The sequence below is a fragment of the Mytilus californianus genome, unplaced genomic scaffold (assembly GCF_021869535.1).
Source record: "Mytilus californianus isolate M0D057914Y unplaced genomic scaffold, xbMytCali1.0.p SCAF_2, whole genome shotgun sequence".
NCBI lineage: Eukaryota > Metazoa > Mollusca > Bivalvia > Mytilida > Mytilidae > Mytilus > Mytilus californianus.
In genome coordinates, this window is record NW_026262668.1 from 90,432,626 (window position 1) to 90,459,449 (window position 26,824).

The 26,824-nt window shown below is 32.6% G+C and overlaps 1 protein-coding gene across 2 annotated transcripts; it reads right to left on the bottom strand.

Annotated features, from left to right (window-relative positions):
• Positions 1-3,485: 3,485 nt before the first annotated feature.
• Positions 3,486-19,070, bottom strand: LOC127730397 (uncharacterized). 2 transcript variants are annotated; one of them, XM_052238777.1, is made up of 7 exons: positions 18,605-18,808; positions 14,650-14,720; positions 10,020-10,089; positions 8,509-8,781; positions 6,318-6,401; positions 5,090-5,991; positions 3,486-4,394 (listed from the first exon to the last, which is right to left on the bottom strand). In XM_052238777.1, exons 1-6 carry the CDS (start codon positions 18,704-18,706, stop codon positions 5,827-5,829), a joined length of 765 nt encoding a protein of 254 aa, XP_052094737.1. In that variant the 5' UTR covers positions 18,707-18,808; the 3' UTR covers positions 3,486-4,394; positions 5,090-5,826. The 2 variants fall into 2 exon arrangements, with proteins under 2 accessions (XP_052094737.1, XP_052094738.1); XM_052238778.1 differs by lacking the exons at positions 3,486-4,394; positions 18,605-18,808 and adding an exon at positions 19,046-19,070 and having other exon boundaries at positions 5,538-5,991.
• Between the last annotated feature and the right edge of the window lie 7,754 nt (positions 19,071-26,824).

The following is a 26,824-nucleotide window of genomic DNA, read 5'->3' on the forward strand; positions in this document are numbered from 1 at the left end:
TTGAAGGAAAAGATGAAACATAGGAGTAAACATATTTTTTCTAAAGGTTATTGATGTGTAAACTGGGGCAATCAACTCACAACTCAATAAAGGTCCAAAGAACTGTGTGAGAGCTTATTAGCCAGTCAAGGTCGTTAAAACCAGCCTAGTAGTATGTAAAGTTTGTGAGTCAGCAGCCCGGTTCACACATCAATAGCCTCAAGGAGAAATGTGTTTAATCCTTATAATTCTAAACACAAACAGTTGAAATTTTTATAATGAATTGTTTTCATTAGCCGTATTATCAACTGTTGACATATCGCAACTAAGTAGCCAGTCGCCATATTGTCTTGCTGAAATCCATAGATGTAGGAATTTAAAATAAAATAACACCTACCACAAAAACTCCATTTTTATGGGATATTATCCAAAATTGAAGTGGTCAAGTGACAGAATAACCTTCAGCTTTAGAGTATTTGTTCATATGACGCCATACTTTGCCATGATGTTAATGTGCTAAGATCATTCTTGAAATTTCACAGAATTTTATTTTATTGTAATTTTGTACATTTTCCAAGCTCTAATGCATTATTCCTGTTTGTTAGGAATAACAGGTCTGTAGTTGGTTTTTTACAATTTTCTTATAACCCCAGGATCCCCTGCATGTGTATCATATCGTGCATGAATAGATCACAGTGAAATAATCATAGGTTACCAAAGAAGTTCCACCATAATTGTCCATGGAAGTGTAAACCAAAAGAAAAAAACACACTAATCCTATTCCAGTATTTGTAAATATCAAAATCATATAATAATTATTCATTTCTAGGAATTGCTATAAAAGCCTAAAATTTCACAACTTTGGTTGTCAGTGAATTTAAAATAGACACAGCCTTGTCCTTTAGTCCTTGGTGGAAAGTCTTTTCATTGGCAATCATACCACATCTTATTCTTGTCGTCCTGAAAAATTGTAATACCAGGACTTAAAGTGTGCTGTTTCTGCCTTATTGCGCTATAATCATCAGAGGGCAATAACTCTTATAAAGTTTCGACTGACACTTATGGCCATTTTGATCTTTTTGTAGATCTTATCTTGCTGATCATTTTTGCTTGTGAAGCTTTCTATCTATTTTGATTTTCAAGATAATGTGCAAAAATGCAAAAAAAAATGATAAAAACCATCACTTTAGGGCAATAACTCATGTAAGGAATTGACTTACGATTTTGGACATGTTGACTTATTTGTACACCTTATCTTTTTGATCATTTTTGCTTGTACCTTTCGTTCTATCTATTATAGATATCAAGATAAAAGGCAAAACACAAAAATTGGTAAAAAATCATCATTTTAGGGCAATAACACTTAGTTTAAACATATTTTATTGTTCAAAATGATAAATGGATCAGAGTCAGACACAAGTATTAAAACTTAGCAACGTCTTCTCCAATAACACTTACAAGGAGTCTAACTAAAGAATTTTAACTGCATTTAGTAAAAGTTAATGGCCGACAAAAACTAAGTGATGAAAATTGCTCACTTGACCTTTTCGGCCAGGTGAGCTTAAATGGGAATGTTGGGAGTGGGGCATAAATTTGTTATTGACACAAGGTCACCTATGGACCCTTCAAAGAAATGTTGCAAGGGTTTTTGTCAAGCCTGCGACTTTTGTCACAGAAAGCTTGACATAAGGATAGTGATCTGGCGGCAGCGTTAACTTACTTCTTAAAAGCTTAATATTTCAGAAGGTAGAAGACCTAGATGCTTCACACTTTGTATATAAATGCCTTATGATATGAAGTTTCCGTCTGTCATATTTCCATTGTCCTTGACCTCCTTTTCATGGTTCAGCGACTACTTGAAAAAAAAAAAGATTTTTTGTAATGTTAATTTCTCTCTTATAAAGAGAAATAGGATTACTATATTTGATATGTGCGTACCTTGCAAGGTCCTCATGCCTGTCAGACAGTTTTCACTTGACCTCGACCTCATTTCATGGATCAGTGAACAAAGGTTAAGTTTTCATGGTCAAGTCCATATCTCAGATACTATAAGCAATAGGTCTACTATATTTGGTGGTTGTAATGATTGTAAGGTGTACATGCCCAACTGGTAGGTGTCATCTGACCTTGACCTCATTTTCATGGTTCAGTGGTCAAAGTTAAGTTTTTGTGTTTTGGTCTGTTTTTCTAATACTGTATGCAATAGGTCAACTATATTTGGTGTATGGAAATATTTTACGATGTACATGTCAGTCTGGCAGGTTTTATTTGACTTGACCTCATTTTCATGGTTCGTTGCTCAATTTTATGTTTTTGTGTTTTGGTCTGTTTTTCTTAAACTTTAAGCAATAGGTCAACTCTATTTGATGTATGGAATGATTTTAAGGTGTACATGTCTATCTGGCAGGTTTTATCTGACCTTGACCTCATTTTCATGATTTATTGGTCAATATAAAATTTTCCATGGTTTGGTCTGTTTCTTTTATATTATAAGCAATAGGTCATCTATATTTGGTGTATGGAATGATTGTATTAAAGGTGTACATGTATTTCCGGCTTGGTTTATCTGACTTTGACCTCATTTTCTTGGATCATAAATGCTAATGTGATACTTGTAGTAAAACTTGATATTTAGGACTATCAACATAAAATCAATGGTCAGTATAGTAGACAAGACATTTCAGCATGTGCACTCTTGTTTAACATGCAGGGAGCATGGCAATCTCTTCACATGGGGTATCAGATTCAGTGTCCCCTTTCCAACCGGACAAGGCTGTGTATTTGCATATGCTGCATAGCCTAACAGACACTCTGTCAGCATATGTCTTTACAATCAGAGAGATAGAAGACCTGTTGGGTGAAATATTTTTGAAATTTTATTCATAAAAACATTCAAAGTCAATGAACCATGACTGAAACTGCAGAGTCAAATAATCTTCATGCTAAAGAAATTTTCTAATGCTAATACAGCTGCATAGCAATTATCACTGACATATCATTAATGGTTTCCCTTAAGCTGACCAACTCAAAAACTTTGAACATGTAAACTTTGCAACAGTTTCAAAGTCAATAGACCATGACTGAGGGAGTAGAGACAAATGATCTCCATGGACATGAGATATGCCAATTCTAATACAGCTGCATTCCAAATGTCATTGACATTCCATTAGAGGTTCCCATTAAATTGACCTAATTACAAACTTTTAGCTTTGTTGACACCATCTCTGGAAATAGCATATCTAAGGCTGGCCTCTGGACTTTGCAGAGGAGAGACAAAAACCTATGTTGAGTAATTTTATCAATACTAATAAGATGTACCAAGCTCAACTCAAGAATCTGTTTATTTGCTGACATTCTTCATGTTCTTTATAGTATAGACACTTGTCTAGTGTTGAGGAACATATATGTTGAACTTAAATTTTATGCATTTTCTAGTTTTTTTTATAATTGCTGCCTCATTGACTTTAACAAAATCTCTTAATTCATATCAATGAAAAAGAGAAAAATATTTTCATAAATTATTTATTACACTAACATTCCTGATATATTCCACACTATCCAACACATAAATAACAAACTATTAAACACAACGAATTTTCCTACAGCTGTTTCTAGTGTTAGAATTAGGAAACTAAGGCTTTTTACACAATACAATTATTTGAAATAAATACAGATAATTTACGAGTATTATTGATGTAAAAAATAACAATCTTTGGGATATTATTTTGAATTTTTAGACCAAATGACACTGATGTATTTGTTGCATGAATAAAAGAGATTTAAGGATAATTATTAAACTACAAATCTGAACAAAATATATCCAACAACAGAATAAATCACTCTTTGACTTTTAAAATTGCTTCTGATTGAAATGCAATATATCCCCAATCCAAAACGTAAAAAGATGGATCATATCACCACAATAACCTTGAAAATTTGGGATGTATGTCAATCAAAAATGTTAACCAAAACAAATCAATAACTTGATTTGTAATTCATCATTTTACAAATAGGAACAATAAACTGTTAACACAGAGATATGTTTCGCCTTTTTGTACTTTTGATAATGCAAATGTTGAAATTAAAATAGCAATGCTTTAACATGTAAGTTATGCAAATATTCAAAGTCAATGAACCATGACTGAAGGTACATGGCAAAACAATCTCCATGGAAATGAGATGTGCCAATGCTAATACAACTGCATACTAAATACCATAGACTTATCATAAGTCATTCCCTTTCAACAAACCCAAACACAAACATTGACTTGTAAACTATGTACAAGTTTCAAAGTCAATGAACCATGATGAGGGGGTGGGGCTATATAACTCCATGCAAATGAGACTTGCAAATGCCAATAAATTTGCATACCAAATATCATTGACTTAACATTAGCGGTTCATCTTAAACTGATCTAATCACAAACTAATACATGTAAACTACTGTGGATTCATTTATTTTCGTGGATTAAGGAAAACTTACATGTTCGTTGATATTTAATTTCGTGGTTTTGACGAAGTCTGCATACAAGCCTATGGAAAATTTGTTATTCGTTGAACATTTATTTTCGTGGTTCACCTGTACCCACGAAATCCACGAAAATTGATATCAAACGAATAATAATGAATCCACAGTAAGCAAAAGTTTCAAAGTCAATAGACCATGACTGAGGGTTAAGGACCAAATATTCTCCATGGAAATGAGATGTGCTAATGCTTATACAATTGCATACCAATTAACATTGGCCTACCACTAATGGTTCCCCTTGAACTGAAATAATCACAAACTAATACATGTAAACTAAGCAAGAGTTTCAAAGTCAATAGACCATGACTGAGGGGGTGGGACCAAATATTCTCCATGGAAATGAGATATGCCAATGCTTATACAACTGCATACCAAATATCATTGACTTACCACTAGTGGTTCCCCTCGAACTGACCCAATCACAAACTAATACATGTAAACTAAGCAAAAGTTTTAAAGTCAATAAACCATGACTGATGGGGCGGAGCCAAATAACCTCCATGGAAATGAGATATGCCAATACTTATACAACTGCATGCCAAATATCATTGACTTACCACTAGTGGTTTCCCATAAACTGACCTAATCACAAACTAATACATGTAAACTAAGCAAAAGTTTCAAAGTCAATAAACCATGACTGAGGGGAAGGGCCAAATAATCTCCATGGAAATGAGATGTGCCAGTGCTAATACAACTGCATACCAAATATCATTGACCAACCACTAGTGGTTCACCTTAAAGTTAAACTAGACCTAATCACAAACTAATACATTGTTGACACCACCGCCGCCGTCGATGCCAGAAACAGTATAACTTTGTCTCACTTTTTGACTCCGTCAAGGCGAGACAAAAATCAGCTTATTATCTAAGGGCAACACAAAAAAGTTTACACAAGAACAATTTTCATTAAATTTTCAAAGTCAAAGTGCTGCATTTCTTTCCAAAGGTATGTCAACTTGAAGCAAACAATAACTCCTTCAAAAACATATCATTAAGAAATTGGTAAAAAAATAAAAACCAGCAAAAATGACAGAAAAGTCAGTTATATTTCAGAACTAAGCAAAGGAAGAATGGACATTATTCAAAACTAAAGGAAAATGTATCAATTTTGCTGATAGCAGACAAACTATCAGCAGAATTTGTAGTCCAATACCCTTCATTTATACTAAGCTGTGGATGGATGCACTTGGTGCCAGCCAAATATGAGCACATTAAACTAAAAACCCTTAATATAAGGTGAAATATTTGCTTTTTGATGTACATTTTCCAAGTTTCATTTGGTTTATCTATAATCAATTAAAACTATTGATAGTTAATCAAGTATCCATCATCAAAGCATCTACAGCACTCTGAGCTTCTTTTCCCATCATACTTTGTACTTCTTGTGTTACGTTCCCTTGACTATTAGATGCCTTTTCATGGTATTCTTTGACTTCTTTATCATATCGTTCTTTCTCGTGCTCATACATGTCATAATACACCTGAAAATATTTTGACATTAATAGACTGTATCACTAATTACTAAACTGTCTGAATTTCCTTGTAAAATACTATACAATGTTCACCGATACAATTTCTTACTTGTAAACATTATAGTGAAATGATGATCATGAGGTTAAGAAAGTAATTAATCTCAAAATAATTACATACTTAAAACTTTAAAACAAAAATTTTCTGTGATTAGTCTGATCTGTGAAGTGTAAGACATCACACAAATGTTATTAGTACATTTTTTGTAGTATGTTATGTAAATTATTTCTCTCACTTAATTAGGAGTTTTTCGATCTATACTTTTATATTTAAATACCTTTTTCTGCTCTGGAGTTAAGCCATTCCATTTCTGTGCTAATCGTTTTGTCATTTCATGATTAGAGATTTCTTCATGTTTATCCTGTGATACAAATAAAAATTTTGTTTGTTTAAAGGAAACACATATTATCAGTCCCTATATCACAACATATAGGAGTCAACACCTTTTTCAATTCTAATACTAAATCATCCTTCCTTCAACACAAGCTTTCATTTAGTGTAATCTGGGATGCTTAATGAAGCTTCATAATTTTTGTTGTATCTTCTGATATAATTAGAAAAATGCCTTTTTGGGCCTCTTTTTGGCCCCTTATTCCTAAACTGTTAGGACCATAACCCCCAAAATCAATCCCAACCTTCCTTTTGTGGTATTGAACCTTATGGTAAAATTTCATAGAGATCCATTCACTTAAACTAAAGTTATTGTGCGAAAACCAATGTGTCTTCGGACGACGACGCCAACGTTATCCAATATACGACCGCAAAAGTGTTCGTATAAAAACCCACTTCATCCATTTACACATTGAAGATGTCTATTTTGGCATTTATTTTGTTGTAACTTCTATTAATCTGCCAACTGTACAGTAAAGAAATATTCCAAAAACACTTAATCTTGTACATTTGGTTAAAGATTACCATCAGAAGATCACTCCAAGATCAGTTTCAACAAACATGGCTTTTTATGCAAATTTAGAACCATCAACCATAAATTACCTTTTAAGATAGGGAGATGGACAAATATTCAGAGAGATAGACGAACTTGTAAATTGTGTAATTCAAAAGATCTTGGAGATGAGTTTCATTATATTATGAAGTGTGAAGATATGTCAGTTAAAAGAAACTCATGAATTGATAAAAAGCATGTATGTATCTCACCCAAATAAATTGACGTTTAAGGAACTTATGAATTTAACCAAGAAATCTAAATTCAGAAAGCTGTGTACCTTTATTATAAGATATATAAATTCCCATGTGTGCTCTCCTGGCTAAATACAATCAGTATAATTGTAAATAGTGTACATATTTTGCTCTGTGTATTCATGTATTTATGTCTGTATTTATTGATGTCATGTAGTGTCTGTATACCATAAAATATTGTAATGGCAAAGGTTTGACAGAATAAAGATATATATATATGGCAGTCAGCAGGGTTTAAGAACATCAGTTGTTCAACCTGCTAGTCAAATGCGTTTTGTTAAAATATACTTTTTCACTTTTTTGGTATTTTGGAAAATATTGTTTGTGCTGTATTTAGACCCCTCTACCAAGAAATTTGTTTCACATGCACACGTATAAAAATTGCGGTTTTTATCCAACGCAATCATAGGTTTGAACGTTGTTTTCAATTTAGACTTGTTTATATTTTTTCGTTTGGGCTTGTATTATATTTGCCTTCAGGTTTATATGATCCGTTCATCCTATTTCGACCCTTTCAAAATTCAAGAGTCTATCCTAAATTGAGGTACATTATATGGCCTTCCAAGTACCGTTTCAATTCCTAACATCACTGAAGAGACATTAATTGTCGAAATCCAGATATGGTGTACAAATTTTTGCACCTCATGTTTGCGGTATACCATCTTTTCCGCAAGTTTATTGTTTTCTGTTTGCTAATAAATTATTATAAGATCCATTTTGTTACATCTGGTGATCTGTTTATTTGGCAATCGCCAATGGCAGTCAGCAGGGTTTAAGAACATCAGTTGTTCGACCTGTTAGTCAAATGCGTTTTGTTAAAATATACTTTTTCACTTTTTTGGTCTTTTGGAAACTGTTGTTTGTGCTGTATTTAGACCTTCAATCCATTTAAATACTGCAGTTTTTGATAGTTCAATCAAATTAAAACTTTTACTATATCTTAAACCAACTAAAGGATGCAATAGCAATGAGAAAACCAAAATTGTTCACTACATTTACAGGTTATCAAGCAGTAAGTCTAGAATGTACAGTTTCATTTAAATATAAGTCAAAAGATAATGTAACATTGAAATTATAATGCTTAGATAGACAGTATTTATCATAAAATAAATAGAATTTTAAAAACTTCAGTTTTGTTTCAATAATTGTTTCTCTAGATCTGCATTGAAAAAATGTGGAAAAAAATCCAGAAGTGACAAATGGCTTGCCTAGAATGCCTAGTGTTCTGTTAATCTAACATTTTTTCTCAATAATCCATAAATAAAGAACACCTTGTAATATTCTTCTTGTACTGATGACCTCTGTTGGGTACAGAACAACAAAAATGCATTGGCAGGCTTCTTAGGAGCATTAGTGTCTGCTTTCGATTTCTTTGTCTTTGAACCTGGAGTTATGTGATCTATCCCATGAGCCTTTAGTAGAGGATTGATATTAGACAAGATCTCAGATACTGTCCTATCAGTGCTGCTAACAGGGGATGAAATTTCCTTTTCTACATCTTCAAAAGAGGAACATGGTTCTGTTGCACCTAATAACTTGTCCTCCTGTCAAAGAAAATATTTTCAGGTTATTCACAATTAATAATTTTTTTGTAAAATACAGACACTGATTTTAACATGTTAAAACAGATTAATTGTATGTTGAAGCAATAACTATGGAATCCAAACTTTCCTTAAGCAGCAAATTCATGTAAATTTACTGTCACACAGTTACCATTTTGTCTACAGCTGGACAAGGATAAGGATAATAATGGGGCAAAAAATTAACACAATATTAGTGCTTGATACAGGTCTGAATTTGGATTGAAATTAAATGTTTGACACATAATAGGTTTCTGAAACAGAATAACGGTAGAATTGGTTATATGATTTGAATTTATATTCAATTTTTTGCTTTTGTGCAATACACTATGCTGTTGCAAATTAACCCCCCCCCCCCAAAAAAAAAAACAACAAAATTTCACCCAATCCCTTTTTTTTTAATTTCTGAAATCTGAAAGGAGAAAAAAAAATTGTTCCCCCCCCCCCCCCCCCCCCCCAACTCCACCCCTTTTTCCAAAAAAAAATCTTTCCCTCAAGATATGGTCATTATCTCAATTCAAATTTCCAATGGAGTTTGCAACCATAATTACCCATTTAAATACATCGTAAAAGTCTTAAAATAGAAAATGACATATATATAATCATGTCTAAAAATAATATATCTTTAATCAGCATTTTTATTAGTAACTTCTAAAAATAAATTGACAGCTAATCACCTCAAGACAATACAAAATTTCTGTATACATAAATTTAAAGCAGTGTAAGGGAGGTAATCCAAATTTAACATTGTACTTAAAAGTGATTGTCCATTAACAAGGAAACCCTTGTTTTTCCCCCTAATTCCTAAACGGTTTGAGCCATTACCCCCCAAGCCAATTCTAACCATCCCTTTGTGGTATGGAAACTTGTTGTACAATTTCAGAGAGATCCATACATCGTTCCACAAGTTATTGTCTGAAAACTAGAAAAATGCTTATTTGGGCCCCTTTTTTTTGCCCCTAATTCCTAAACTGTTAGGACCATAACCCCCAAAATCACTACCAACCTTCCTTTTGTGGTTATAAACCTTGTGTTTAAATAACATAGATTTCTATTAACTAATATTAAAGTTATTGTCCGTAAACCAAGTGTCTTCGGACGAAAATGTTTTGCGGTCGTATAAAAATATGGGAGATTTCAGTTTAGTCCTTCAAGATCAATTATTCAAACTGATTCCAAACATGTTTCTTTAGTTCTGTTACCTCCCACATAACTGGTACTTGAACATCTCTATAATTATCTCCATAATCATCTAATCTGTTGGCTAAATACCTACAAAATATATTACTTTACATGTACATGTATTATAATACTAAATATAAATATTCAAACTTTAACATTATACAACTTACTACACCAATTCACATTTTACAAAATGTTTCCCTAGATTATATAGATTCCAATATGCATGATATGGGGTACAATGTAAATAAAACCTTTTTATTGTTCACCAGTGAAATGTGTTATTACCATAAATGTAATATGGATATCCTAGAGCTGTCATGGCTTAAGTTTTTAAATGAAGGAACCTTTCTGAGCCAGCTCACATACCTCACAACCAACATTGTCACTGAACAAACAAAATTCCACCAGATTCCTAAGTTCGAAGACTCATTACTACTACAAAAGTCATCTGATTAAAATTTCTTGTGGATATGCACATCTGCATAGTATGTCCTTATTAACTACAAAGTTTCATGAAATTCTGTTGTGTGGTTTCAAAGGAGTTGCGATGACAATATTTTGCAGTAGGCCAAAATTCTAAGTTAAAAGGGGCATAACTCCTAGAAAAAAATTAATTCATAATAATACCCGGTCAATACACACATCTGCATATTATGTACATATTATCTAAAAAAAAAAAAAATTCTGTTGTGTGGTTTCAGATTCAGAGGAGTTGACAAACTGTTGCAGTCGTATATATATTTTAGGCCAAAATTCTAAGTTCAAAGTGGCATAACTCCTAGAAAAAACTGAATCATAATATCTTGACAATATGCACATCTACATAGTATGTCCTTGTAATTGACAAAGTTCATGAAATTCTGTTGTGTTGTTTCAGAGGAGTTGTGATGACATTAACAGGGCTTATGGACGGACGGGTCGAATACATTATACCGTACGCAACAAATTTCTTTGTGAGGACCATAAATGAGAACATTTCTGACCTACATATGGCAAAAGAACACTGAATTAGTAGTACTTCTCAGCACTACAATGAGTATAGTTCTCAATGATCCTACATGATGTATGTACATTTGTAAACAATGAGAATTTTTAGCAAAAAATCTCTTTAAGACAATGTGCAAATAAACAGCTGCGCCATGAGTTCATGAAACGCCCGTCACTTTTTCAAGGAATAAAGTAACTAGTTCAATAACTCCTCAATGTCATATATCAGAAATTTATAAAAACTAAAGGGAGGTTGTTTTAATAGATATAAACCAGTCACAAAAGTTTCATGAAAACTGTTCAAAGAGTTTTTGAGTTATTGTCTGAAAACTGGAAAATCCCCCTTTTTAAATGAATAAAAAAACCACAACTTGGAAACATAAAATCTAAATTCATAAAAATCGAAAGCGATCTCACATAAATATATACAAACAATTCATCAAAGTTTCTTGGGAATTAGTAAAAGTGTTTTTGAGTTATTGTCAGAAAACTGAAAAATCCCCCTTTTTTTAAATGAATAAAACCCCATAACTCGGAAACGCAAAATCTTAAATTTATAAAAATCAATAGGGAACTCACGTCAGTAGATATAAACAATTCACCAAAGTTTCATGCAAATTGGATTAAGAGTTTTTGAGTACTTGTCCGACATGTTGACAATAGACGGACAGACAGGCAGACGGACGGACGGACGGACATACAGTATACCATAATACGTGCCGTAAACGGGCTTATAAAAACTTTAAATTTTCATATACACTTATATAAATGATATTTTTATTATTTCAAAAGATTTTGGATACATAATTTAATTTCACATCTGTGAGCATCCGTGTGTTTGTACATCTGTAATTACTTAACAACCTGGTTTCCTTTCAAAAACCTTTTTAATTCTATCATCTTACCATTTTAAACACATTTTTGATAAACTACTTCATTTTTGCTAATTTATTTAAACGATGTCCAATACTACCGGTTTACCTATCAGATGCACAGGTAAATCTCAGCTGCCTCCCAACTAATAAACTTTCATTACAATGAGGGAGGCTATTAAAGGGACATTAGCTACTATTTAGACAAAAATTCAAATATGATTATTTTTGTTTCAAACATTTATCATGTTTATAAACAAATGATAAAAGCAGTACTCTGAAATAATATTTTACTATTACCAGTCAGTTTGGTTGAATTTTGTCAAAATAAGCTTTAAGACATCTCTAATGTATTATTGGCTTGCAAATCAGTAAATCAACCTCCTTTACATCCGTAATCATGCAACCTTAAGTTAACCTTTAGCTAGAAATTGTTTTTTTAGTTGCTAAGGGTGTTCGATTATTAAAAAGAACAGAATGTCAACATTGCAAACCTGCTAACTTTTCAAAATCTCTATGGGGGATTTTAAGAGCAAGAGGACCTAATGCTACTCTTATATTGTCATAAGTGTTTTTAATCTTTTACTACATTGTTTGAATGAGTATTTATGTGCTTAAGCACCCTTTTAACTCATCTGAAAGCCTGTTTTGAGGTGTTTAGATTATATAATAAAGAATTGCAAAATTCAGGTCAACACTTATGAGGCCCACAAAAAATCCTTCTTTTACAGGGAAAATGACGATTTACAAATTTTAATGTAATCAAACAGAAAAAAAAGAAACCGTGATTATACGATTGCACTTGCTTGTCTATTTATATATTATGTTTATATCGGATTGTATAAAAATCGGCAGTCTTGTGAGGTCATCTCGATGGTCAGATATAGTATCTAGTCTGAAATGCTGATATATATTATAACTACAGTCGAACCTCGTTGTGTTGAACTCGGTTGTGTCGAAAACTCGGATGAGTCGAAGTAATTTCTCGGTCCCTGTAAAATTCCCGTTTGATCAATGCATAATAACCTCTGATGAGTTGAACTCAGTTGATTCGAATACTCAGTTAAGTCGAGTAAATTTTATAGTCCAGTCGATGTAAAATTCATGTAAATTGACCCCGATGACTCGAATTTCGAAAGTAAGAATTTTCAAAAGATGCAGACCTAATGATGATTTCTTATGCAACCTAATCATTTTCAAAAGAGATTAAAGTTGAGTAAACATACTTGTTTGTATAACAATTAAAATGGCATGTTTATGGTGACCGGTAATTAACACCTTTGTTGATTGTTCAAGCGGAATGTTAGTGTGTTGAACATTTTTCACATCAGATAAAAACAAAACGAATTTAAATGACCCAAGCCGAGATTAAATGAATTGTTAGATTTAAAACTCATTAATTACAATAAATAACAGGATTAGGACAATTATGATAAATTCATGATAATTTAATGTAAAGCAGACGACCTCTGGCTCATCCGAGACCGTTCATAACTTAATTCGTTCCACGAATGATTTCATAATTTACAGTGACTGACCTTTTTAAATATTTGTGTAGACTATTTTTATTTTTTTTATTTGTGCATGATTTGTATCTGTACTTGTGTGTTTAATTATTATGAAGGACCAAAAATGGAGATTGAATACACAATCATAAAGTGTCATATCAAAAAAAGGCACACTGTTCATTGTATCTAGTTTACACAAATCTCATACTGTATTTCATGCATTCCAAATTTATGACGACACACTCGACCTCGGATGAGTCGAACCTCGGATGTGTCGAATACTTTGGTCCGGTCCCTTCCACTTCTACACAACGAGGTTCGACTGTAGTTCTTGCATTGTTAAATTGTTAATGGTTTTTCAACTTTTTGTAATTCGGATATAAATGTATATATATATACATTTTCAGTATGTTATAAAATAAACTAGATGTGTCAGAACGACACGAATGGCCCCGTCTCAAAAAGTTGAAAAATCTGCACTTTCAACAACACATGTGGACACAAACATGCATGGATAGTATCCAGCTCTCAAGACCAATTCTAGTTTGATGAAAAATATCCTTGATCAATGAGTAGTTAAAATTCATACTAAATTTCAAACTATCTATCAAAGTCCAAAGCCTGTAATTTAGGCAAAAATTAGCAGAGCAAAATGAAACTTAAACTTTATCTGTAACTCTTTATGGTTAACTCACATACCAAAAATCAACCCAATATCTGAAGGCGTTTAGAAAAAAAGTCTGTATAACTGTGATTTTCAACAATTTATCAAAGTCCAAAGCCCGTAATTTCAGCAAAAATTAGCAGAGGGGAACGAAACTTAAACTTGATCTGTAACTCATCATGGTCAACTCACATACCAAAAATCAGCCCAATATCTGAAGGCGTTAAGAAAAAAATTGCGTATAATGGTTTGTTGTGGAATGACGGAATGACAGAATGACGGACAAGGGTAAAACTATATGGCCCTGACAACATTGTTGCGGGGCCATAAATATGAGAGTTAAGTCATAGCAGCGATCATGAATTTGGCAGCTAATGTCTCTTTAAGAAGGGCTTGTTAATCCTCGTCATACTTTTATGACCAGAAAAGTGTGCTATTGCCAAATCTCATTAGTTGTCCATTTTAGCTGTACACTGGATATATTTTATCAACTATGTCAAGAAAAATAAGACAATTTTACAGATCGAATTACAGAGGAGCAAGGATAAATCTATTAGCAAACTTAACATTTGTCACTGTGCATATAAAATCAATCATTTCTTTTTGTCCAACCTACCTTCTTTCACGTTTGTATCTCTTTATCATTTTCTTTACATGCTGGATTCTATTGACAACTTTTTCATTTGCCTAGAAAGGAAGAAGCATTTTTTTTTATATAAAAATTAAATTGATAGTTGAATTCAGGATGAGTATTTATAATTTAATTTTTGATTTAACGCGTCTTCTGATTGGCTGGTGTTGTTTTGTTTATCAGCTCATAGACATAATTTTGTCATGTGACCGTGACGTCGTCAACGTTTTTTCATGGTTTACTCCGGTTTAAAATGGAATTTAGAATTAAATTATAAGAAATTACTGTTATATTTTTTCTGTCTTTTCGAAATAACATAAAAAATGTGGTGCACACTTCAAAATAACCCACTACGCGGGTTATTCAGTGTGCACCACATTTTTGATGTTATTTCTTCATAGACAGAAAAAATATTACAGTCATTCCTTAAATATCATACAGATACACAGATTGAATTGAACTATCAATGTATGCATTATTTTTCTAAATATTTGTCAGTAATAGTGACATGCTTTAACAGACTAACATTAAAATACAAGTCAAAGCATGATAGATCTAGAAAAAGCTTTTGCTGTATACTAAGAAATATCATGAATATACATGTGTGAAAGTGTCCCTTCTTCTAAAACAAGTACAAGCTAGATAAGTTACTTTATCACAAGTCATGAATTAATTCCAAACCAAATATCACCAGTAAAACAATTACCAGTTATGTTAAAACACTTTAACCCATAGAAAATATGAAATACAATAATCTACTGATAATCAAAAGAAACATGGAATTGTAAATCTGATTTCATTCATCATTCATAACCATATTGAAATTTCCAGTATTTATTGTCTCAGACTGGAGTAGCTGGCCATTTCCTGAGGATTAAAATCATTTCAATTTGAAATTACCATAAATAAGTGTTGAAATTCCTATTCATAATTATATAATCAGCACACCTTTTTCCGCAAAAATTCAGGGAAAACATGTTATTAACGTAATTTGGGGAAAATCTGACGAATTTCAAGTTGTCTGCTGGTGTCTAAAAAGATATGTAATTTGTCATAATAACATTGACTCCAACAGTCCCTTTGGAGCCAAATTCAGCTACCTCGGAAGCTTGGCGCCCTATCAGTGGTGCCCAGATCTAACAAACATTGTTACGATAAATGAAGGAGGAGCATAGAGCCTGACTCTTATGCCCAAAAATATTTCCATGGGGAAATTCTCTTCCCTTCATCAAAGAACAAAATAAATGGGGAATGTATCCATGGGACACAGATGATGCCCCCACTTGCATATATAAGTTTCATAACATTTGGTTGAGGCTAACTTAAGTTAGAGGAAATGGAAACGTAAAATTCAGCAATTTTTCCTTTTGTAAAAGGGCATAACTCTAGAATTGTTATAGTGACACCAACAAAATTCAAACTTGATCTGTATTTTGTGGTAATAAGCATTGTGTATAAGTTTCATAACATTTGGTTGAGGCTAACTTAAGTAAGAGAATGGAAACGAAAATTCAGCAATTTTTCTATTTGTAAAGGGGCATAACTCTAGAACGGTAAAAGTGACACCACCAAAATTCAACTTGATCTGTATTTTGTGGTAATAAGCATTGTGTATATAAGTTTCATAAAAATTGGTTGAAGCAAACTAAAGTTATAGAACAGAAACGAAAATTCAGCAATTTCTCCATTTGTAAAGGGGCATAACTCTAGAACAGTTACAGTGACGCCACCAAAATTCAAAATTGATCTGTGTTTTGTGGTAATAAGCATTGTGTATAAATTTCATAACATTTGGTTGAGGCAAACTTAAGTTAGAGAATGGAAACCAACTTTGGGACGTACGGACGGACAAGGGTAAAACTTAATGCCCCCTCCGCTACGACGGGGGCATAAAAATGATTTCGAACACTTCCTGAGTGTAAAAGGTGAGCCAAAACCACAACAAGTACAAATGCTGCAAGTTTGTCACCAACTGGAAATTGAAAAAGTTTATGTGAATCGCAAACAAATTTCATGGTAAGTGTGTGCAGGGTTTAAGCTAGGATTTTGAGGGCTTTAGTCACTTTTGCGCGGGATGAAAATCAACCTTATTTTGGTTAGCAGCAAGGGACCTAGGATGTATATTACTATGTATACATCTTTGTCAGACTTTGAAGGACTTAGGCATACTAGGCAGTTACTGCATGATTTGACTGATGTGGCACTTTAATACGAAGATTAGGATATAAGATCTAGCAATCTAGTTCACAATTTCACTTCAGTTAGTTTCAGGGTACATTCCTTATCAGCAAAAGTTGGGATCCATTTATTTTAAAAACCAGGAATCACAGCATAAATGAACTTGTAAGGACTATTTCACTGCATTATTCATACTCATTATCCTTTAAAACGTTATAAAGCGATATTTAGAATTAATTCTATAAAGTTGGAACCAAGGATTTGTACAAATCCTTATTGGAACAATTCTAATGACTTTAAATTGTAAATTTATCATGAATAGATCACGTTTACTTTCGATTTCCAAATGAAATGAAAACGGGAAGTGACAAGTGGATAATAAATTCAGAATGAATCCGGATTCATCTACGGATTGGTTCGTGTTTAAAAAAGGCAGGAAATTATCATTTTTTAAATTAAATTTGCTAAATAAGAACTATATTTGTCTCTCTCGTTTAGTTTGATACTTAATTTCATATTTTACGTTTTAGTGTCTTGACATTCATAAGAATACTTTCGTGCATGCGCAGTTCATCGTGACTTGTGAAAACATTTCTGAATGTTATGTAAAGTTCTATCTTTTTAATCGAAATTGTCGAAAGTTTTTGATTAAAAATTATATCAAATATGACGAAAATACATTCATTTGACGAAACTACGACAAGTGAACTGCAAATTGTGATCGTTTGATAAATATTGAAATTGAAATGACGACTGACTGATTTTACTGGGGAAAATAATTATGATGATCAATTATGAGGTTGCTAAATAATTAACGGATTAGTGACCCATCCAATGGCGATAAGCGGATTATCTGTAATCACAACTTGTAACACCTGTTGGAAATGTTAATTAGCTGAGGGTCATAAACTTGTCAGAAACAATAAGACAGGTAGAATTATAGTATTTTCATACGAAAATATTTTTACTCTTTCCAAATTTAAGTGACGAAATTGATTTGGAATACTTTCGTCATTTTGAAAACCGTTTCGTAAATGACGAAAATGACGAGCGCTAGCAAAATCACTGAGTGTGTGGAAATCACTTACATCAATAAATGTATTGTATATAATACAAAGAAACTTTAAAATATAAAATATTATTAAACTTGCATATTTGATATCCGACTTCGAAGACATGATTCCATGTGCAACTCTGCCTGAATCTATACATGCTATATAAACAGTTTACTATCAACATGATCAAACTTTTTTAATTGTTATTTGTCTTAATCTTGACAGCGTAAAGAACTCCTCTATGACTTTATGGATACCTGTACCTACACAATCTCCATGTGCTGTATCATTAAACGGTACGATGAATGCTTGACGGGAAGGTAAGAAAAACCGAACTTGAAAAGAGTAATCGACCTAGACTTTAAATCAATTGCGAAAACGACCCGATGTTCCGGTTCCCGTCGATAGAAGTATTAAAAATAATTTCTTCAAACTAAAAGCAATAAAATTTTCACAGTTGGGCGGATTTTCGTGGGTCGGACGGTAAACTGCAAACAAACAATATTTTAATTTAAGCCCAATATGTAGGACGAAACATTAGCCTCGACAATCATGCACCAATAACCTTCGGGGGCTCATGTGGAAGCACCTTCCTTATAGAAACATAAGCATTATATGTAACATCGGAAATGAACGGGGAAAATTATCACAAACGACAGAAATGTGAAAGACGTCTGCAGAGAAATCTTATTTCTGGAAATACCCACCTGTTGTATTTGTTCGCATTTCTTTCGTAAAGCGAAATACTTCTTCAAAAAAGCATTTTCATTTACTAGAATTTCTAACTGTGCTTCTAAGGCCTCTGACATTATGATGATAAATTAAAGAGCTTTGGAAAAAAAACTTTTCATATACTGGTCCTTGTTTGGCGCCTATGACAGGCACGGCAAACGATCAGTGGTGAACCGTGAACCAAACTAAATATCTTGTTCCGGTGAAAATTGAACAACGCGTGACTTTTTACCCCAATATACCCCAACATACCCCAATATACCCCAACATACCCCAATATACCCCAACATACCCCAATATACCCCAAAAACAGTTTCAACATAATTTGATTGAATAATAATGTTATTTTAGACACCTTAATGATATTTTACCAAAAATAATTCTTAGTTTTATGAATATATGTAATTTTAAATCACTTTTTTCCTCGTCACTTGTTTCGTTCATGTCAGCATCTGGTCAGCCGCTTACGATCACAATATGACTTTTTACCCCAAAATACCCAAATATACTCCAATAAAAAGTTTCAATACAATTTTCATGTTAAGGAATGATATTGCAAACCATATATATTATAATTTAATACAACTGTACACATTTGCGTGCATTTTGAAGCATTTTAAACTGTACTTTATTCGTATCTCGAGGAAGGTTAAACTAAAGACTAAATGGAACTTAAGGGCATACGATACAGTAGAGATCCCTCGTTGATTTTTTCTTGAAATTTTGGTAGAAGGTCAATTTTAATGTGTACTTTTGAAATGTGCAAAGAAAAATATACCTTCATGACTTACTTTTTGAGATAATTTGGTTCGGAATTTGCATATTTGAAGGAAAAACACTGAAATTGCATAAATAAGGACTTTTAAGGAAAGTAACAATACTTTTGAACGAACAGTCATAATTTAACCGGGTTTTTTGTAAAATGTTCCTTTGAACCACGGCATCAAAATGCTGTAACAAGTTTAAGGTTTAACTTAATTTTTGTTTTTTTAAATTATATTACTATTAGTGAAATAAAGAAATTGACAATATTTTTGCGTCTATTCAGAAGTGCAGGAAAAATTTGATCGTTGATTTTTTCTTAAAATTTTAGCGGAGCGTCCCTGAAACATTCCTTGATTGATTGCAAAAGAAAAAAATGGGGGTCCATGTGCTTGTTTTCTCAATAAAAGCAATAAACCATGATTTTTAATGGCAAACGGGACGTTTGCCAATAAGGCGCTAGATTACGTTGAAATAAGTTTTAATCGCAACAACGTCGTGAAATCTTTCCCGTCGTTCACGACTACGCTGTCAAGTTCAGTGGTATAGCCAAGGTTTTTTTTTTCGAAATCAATGATATTTATCATCAATATGATACAGAAAGTTACTCGTAAAGTAGCATAAACTATTTGCCAAACCTTTATAAATTGTTACGAAACTTGGATAGAAAAAGTATTTTAGTAAATTACTTTTAGAAAAGAAATGACCTGAAACAAACAAAAAAATAAATCTAATAAAAAAAAAAAATTTGCATCTCTGTCCGAAATTAGTCCTACATTTCATGTAGACAACACAACTTAAGCATACATATAATTATTCAAAAGGCCCCGACATGACAAACAGTTATAAATTACAAAAAAAAGTAAATGGGATAATATAAAAATAAGGACATTTGGTATGAGACAACTTTATCAATCATAGTTCAAATGACGAAGATAAACACAATTAAAGGTCACCGTACGGCCTTCGACACACAAAAAAGCCACATTTATTTCGTATTTGTCTCATCTCAATATATATAGTCCATTGCGGTGTAGTATAATATTTCATAGGAAGTACAGCAGTCGATATTAGAGCATACCATTGCATGATTCTGTATCAATATATAGGTTACCTTAGCTTGTATTCAGGCAGGGTATTTTTTATTACGGTACATATTTGTCTGTATTATACCTCCAATCTAGCATTGGGTGCAACACCATTGTTTGTCCTTCCATCCGGTGGTCCAACAAATTTTTGTTTCTTATCTGATAAACTACCTTACGGAAAGACTTCGTATTTGGTCAGTAGCTTAACGACAGTGAGTTGCAACTTGTAAACACTTTTCTTGTCTGTCAGATACCTAATTACTTGTGCCGATACTTCGATTGTTTTCTCTCAATATGTACATAGGGGATAAGTTTAGCGCATGAACGGGTGCGTTTTTGTTATGGTCTGTAATACGTATGGGGCTCATAACTGTGTTTACTTAACTGAGAGTTATTCTTTATACACATATAAATATTCCACTTGGTTAGATCTCAAAATGCCGTTAAACTTTTTAATGTACCTATTCAAAGTCAGGAACAGTATGAGGCGTTGTCTTTATTTCTTATGTTATTTTAACATTTTGTTGATAGTCTGTTTCATTTATCCGTACAATTGTCATACGATTTAGAGCTTGCCAAATGGTGTATATATAGATACTATATTATGGTCAAGACAGTACGTTGAATTATTTATTGGGCTTTTTGTGTAGTTGGGTTTCTGTCTCCTCGACGTATTATTCTATTTACATATCTTTTATTCATTTCCTATATGAAATAAAACACATACAAAACTATGATTGTGGATTTGATTTTTTTCCACATTTCAAGTAAATACTGTTGACCTCATTACTAATGAATAGATATTACAATTTTCGTGATATGGTCAATTTTTTTAGCAGGTGCCTTTTTCAAATTCGCGCAATCGGATTATGACGTCAGTGGATTTTTCCGCAAATGTGACTACATCTAAAGCGACGTCGCAAAATGTAATCATTCTTTTAAGAACCATCGCGAAATTACAACGTTCTGATTATCAACATCGCGAAAACAACACGAAAAGTTTTGAAAACGTTATTATCTGCCCTTGCTACTGTATCGTATGCCCTTAAAATATGTACATGTCAATTTTTGCAATTTCTTTTTTTACTTTTCAATGGATTACCTTCAAATTTGGAGATTGTTAATGCAATTTGTGATTTTTTCTAAAACTGAATTTGAATTTATTTTCTCAAATTTTGAAATATTTTTCTCAAATAATTTTGTTTTCTTAAAAAAATAAGATTTTTCCTATTTTCTTTGAAAAATAATATTTAATCTCATATGCTCAAAATTTAAAGTTATTTTTTTATACATATAAAATGATTGCATCTTTCACTCAGTCAGGACATTCAGGTCAGCGTAAAGTCGATGTTGGTCAGGTTGGTGTGTTCACGTTTCTTATGCCAATATTTAAAATTGAGAATAGAAATGGGGAATGTGTCAATTTAAAGAGACAACAGCCCGACCATAGAGCAGACAACAGCCGAAGGCCACCAATGGGTCTTCAATGCAGCGAAAAACTCCCGCACCCGGAGACGTCCTTCAGCTGACCCCTTAACAAATATGTATACTAGTTCAGTGATAATGGACGTCATACTAAACTCCAAATTATACACAAGAAACTAAAATTAAAAATGATACAAGACTAACAAAGGCCAGAGGCTCCTGACTTGGGACAGGCGCTAAAATGCGGCGGGGTTAAACATGTTTTTTGAGATCTCAACCCTCCCCCTATACCTCTAGCCAATGTAGAAAAAACAAACGCACAACAGTACGCACAGTAAATTTTTTTGTATACAGGAAAATACTTTCGTTTTGGAGAAACGTGATTTTTTTTCAGGGGCGGGTCCAGGTGAGGGCGTAATGGGCGTACGCCCCCCTTCCCCCTTTTAAAAAAAAAACTATCGTAATCTTCTAATATTGTATTGAATATGGCAATTTTATGTTTTTTAGCAAAAAAAAGGTCCAACATTTTTTTATTCTACGCCCCCCTCTTTCAAGTATCCTAGAAACACCCCTGTTTTTGGTATTAGGGATTAATGAAATTTACCATTAAATGGAGTTACAGTGAATCCAGCTCAAATTAACTTTTGAATAATCTGACAATTGATGGTTGAAAAATAAAAATTTGAAAACATATATAAATTTCATCAAAGAGCATGATATTATCAATGATATTTGCACTTATGAAGAAATAAATACACTATAAAATCTTGAAATTATGCACAGGATCTTTTTTTTAAATTGCGAGCATATTAAATGTATTATGCAAAAAAAATCTGCACTATAAAATCTTAAATTAAGCACAAAAAGTTTAATTAGTACAAAAGAGTGCACTGAAATGTCTTCCCTCCTTTACTTATCATGACTGAATTTATGTTGAAAGTCTGTAATAGAAGGTTTTACTACAAATGTCATATAAACTCAACACCATCAGTGATCCATGTAAATGAGATCAAGGTCAGATCATCAGAGTGTCCCTGAATGACATCGTACACTTTGCAATCATACCATACACCAAATATAGTAAGCCTATTGCTTTAATATAGTATTTGGGAAACATTTATTGAGTGTAGTGGAAAAGCAGCATCTCAAGGTAATGTTGGCGAATGTTCGTTCGGAGGAATTACGGGTATCTGTCTCGGAGTCAGTGAAGAATATCTGTGGTGCTAATTGGAGTCGATATGGTTGTCGAGCATTCTTCAGCAAGTGAAAGAAGCGGTTTTATGTCTGATAACTTTTATCGAGTAACAAAAGACGAGTTGGTATATAAATAAGTCTTCATCGGCCATTGTGTGTATTGTGTAAACTTGAAAAACTGGGAATGCTACCCTTCAAAGGCGTTGTATTAGTCCATTTTCTTACTATTATTGTCAATGATTTATCGATTTGTTAACAAGATTGTGAAATTTAACAATTTACAGAAATAAAATACAATAAGACCTAGATAATATATGTTAAATATATAGAAATGTACAGTATTTAAGATTTTACATTTTTTTGTCTCCAGTTTTGTCACAAAAGGAAAAGATCGTTCTTTGTGTGGTCGATTACGACCAGTAACACAAAAGCACTCGATATAAGAGTAAACATTAACTTAAACTTAGTAAATCTTCAGGGTTGCATCTTAACACTGCCCAGGACCTCCTGTGTGCACTAAAAACATAAAAAGTGCAAATTTTGTTATATTTTCTTTCTTGTCAAATGCACTAATCGACATTTTATATTAATTTAAAAGTTATAATGTTTTTGCAAAACTTGAGATTTTTTATTGTGTAAAATTTTAAAATTTCAACCCGAATAATGTAGTCTTCATATTTCGGTGCTCTATGATGGCTACATCGCAAGTAGGGAAGATCGATTAGGGGAGGGACTGAATTATTCGGATATTAAAAGAATTTGGCATTTTTTACAAAAAAAATTTTCATGATGATTTGGTATTTAAAAAATTTTAAAAAAAACGCTATACATTCTCATTTTTGTTAATACGAAGGTATATAGATATCATATTAATATATAACAAAATTTGATGATACAATTGTCAGAGGAAAATGCTTTTGATGTTCCGTTAAAAAAGAGGAGAACGTTTAAGATATCAAGGGGACTCCACTTAAAAGATTTCCATTTATCAATCATATAAATTTACATACTAAGTTTCTTTAGATCTTTTACAAACATCTAGTTTCTAATTGAAACAGGTAGCTGATTGGATTTCCCAGCAGAAAACAGAATTTGTCATCTATAGAAGATTTAGAATACTATAGGGGGTCAGTTTCACTATCTATTCATATGCAAAAATTTAACAATAGTCGAAATTTGAAATAATTACTTTGTTATCTGTTTTGTTTGTTGTTGTTGTTTTTTGTATAGTATGTTTCTCTTTGTCAGAATTGCAATATGGTATTTCATGTTTATATTTTAAAACACTAGCACAAGTGTCTTGTTTTAAATTCTGACAGTTAGGTCAAGTTATCATTAGACTTCAAAATGTCGAATTTCCTAACGTATAGTATAGTGTTTATTGTTTGTAACTCAAACTCTGTGATGTGCAATTTGATAAGTTATTCAACAGATGACACTCGTGTCACAGGATGTATATACACCCAGGTGGTCAGTCAGGTCCAATAAACAATGACAGGATGCTATTAATTATTAATTGAAATAACAGACAATTTTTTCGGTATTAAGTTTCTAAACGGCATTATTTTCTAGGACTTACACATTAGCTTTAAATATAGTACTAGTTATTCCTCATACCTCAACAAGTCATGCAGACACAAAGTTGCAGTTCATGTTTTAATACTAAGGAAACAAATGATTTAATAGAATATAATTACATAATTGTCTGGTTATGAACTTTTGTATACTCATATATATATCATGTATATTCTATAGAAAAACATCAAGTCCTTACACTAATATGCTATCTCATTCTTATCTACCATCAAGGAATTGTATATTTAAATATACAATTCCTTGCTACCATTCAGCAAATACATTCAAATTGATAAAAAGCTTACACAGAATACAAAGAAAACTCAAAGTGAAAAGTGTTTGTAACGTCTTAATTTCCGACAGAGGACGAAAATTTATACAATCGAAAATGTAGTTCGCACAGGGCTGGGTTCCCGACGCGCTAGACCACTCTGCCACCTAGGCTCGACTAAAATCAAGCTTTCGGTGGCCGGTTTATTCCCGATTGTCCCACTTTTTAAAATTTAAGAGTTCTGCATCATTGTCCCACAAGAAAAGTTCTGATTGTCCCACCGTTTTTATGATGTGAAATGTTCTTAAATAAACAAGAGACTTGATGTTTGTTTTGTTAAAATAACAGGAATTAATTTCCCTGTTCAAACTAATATTTGATATCAATTTTATTTATGTATAAAATATGATTTTTTTTAAATCATCAATTTAATGCACTTTTCATTGATAAAAATATAACATTTCTGAGTTATAAAATCATCAGATTACTGCACTTTTCATTAAATAATACAACATTTTTTATTTATAAAATATATCTATACTGTTACTTTTATTTCTCTAATTCTTCGTCAATTTATCCCTTTCTGCACCCTTTTTGTATAAAAAAAATTTAATCAACGTGTGGTTCGTTTGATCTCAGTTCTTCATTGGTTAAAATCCGATTATGACGTCGAATTTACTTCATTTCCTCTGAATTTCCTATTGTGACGGCATGAAAAAAGGCGACCATGCCTGATGACGTCACATAGAAAGAACACATCTTTTTACAGATCATTCGAAAAGACGGAATAAGTTTGCCTGCATATTGTTTGAAAATCATTAGAGAAACAGATTCCACCACCAAATCTCGTGTAATACGATATTTATCCACTCTCGACAGTTAAATTTTAAATATTTAAAACGCTCGGCGAGCCTCGCGTTTTAAATTTGAAAATCTAACTGTCTCGAGTGGATAAATATCGTATCACACTCGATGCAGTGGTAGAATCTATATTTATAAAACAAATACGAATACCATCATTTGTGATAACATTTTTTTTTAATTTTGAATAAATTTTAGAATAATGCATACAATTAACTAGAGGCTCTCAAGAGCCTGTGTCGCTCACCTGACTCTACTTTGGTTTTAGAAATCATGTAAAGATAGATAAAAATCATAACAGATACCCAAATAATGATTGAGGCCAAATTTTGATTAATATTGGTCCCGTTATTTAATAAAATATCCTGGTGGCCATCTTGAACAGTAAATCGGCTACAAAGTAGCAACACTTGGTCAGCACTTCATAAGGAACATTCATGCCATGTGTGGTTTCATTCCATTCAGTGGTACTCTAAAAGAAGACATTTGTATGTATTTCCCATAGGGTCCTATGTTAAACTAAGCCCCCCCTAGCGGCCATCTTGGATGATGGATCGACTGCAAAGTAACAACACTTGGTCAGCAACTCATAAGGAACATTCATGCCATGTTTGGTTTAATTCCATTCAGTGGTTCTCTAAAAGAAGACAATTGTATGTATTTCCCATAGGGTCCTATGTTAAACTAAGTCCCCCGCTATCGGCCATCTTGAATGATAGATCGGCTACAAAGTAACAACACTTGGTCAGCATCTCATAAGGAAGATTCATACCATGTTTGGTTTCATTCCATTCAGTGGTTCTCTAAAAGACGACATTTGTATTTATTTCCCATAGGTCCTTTGTTAAACTAAGTCCCCTGCTGTCGGCCATCTTGGATGATGGACCGACTGCAAAGTAACAACACTTGGTCAGTACATCATAAGGAACATTCATGCCATGTTTGGTTTCATTCCATTCAGTGGTTCGCTAAAAGAAGACATTTGTATGTATTTCCCATAGGTCCTTTGTTAAACTAAG

Bases quoted from the DNA above. Each gene is read 5' to 3' on its own strand.
- LOC127730397 (XM_052238777.1), bottom strand. From the start codon at position 18,706: ATGTCAGAGGCCTTAGAAGCACAGTTAGAAATTCTAGTAAATGAAAAT. The intron at 14,721-18,604 runs GTGGGTATTTCC...CTTCCTTTCTAG, and splicing joins AATGCGAACAAATACAACAG to GCAAATGAAAAAGTTGTCAA. The intron at 6,402-8,508 runs GTGTTCTTTATT...TTTGTATCACAG, and splicing joins TACAAGAAGAATATTACAAG to GATAAACATGAAGAAATCTC.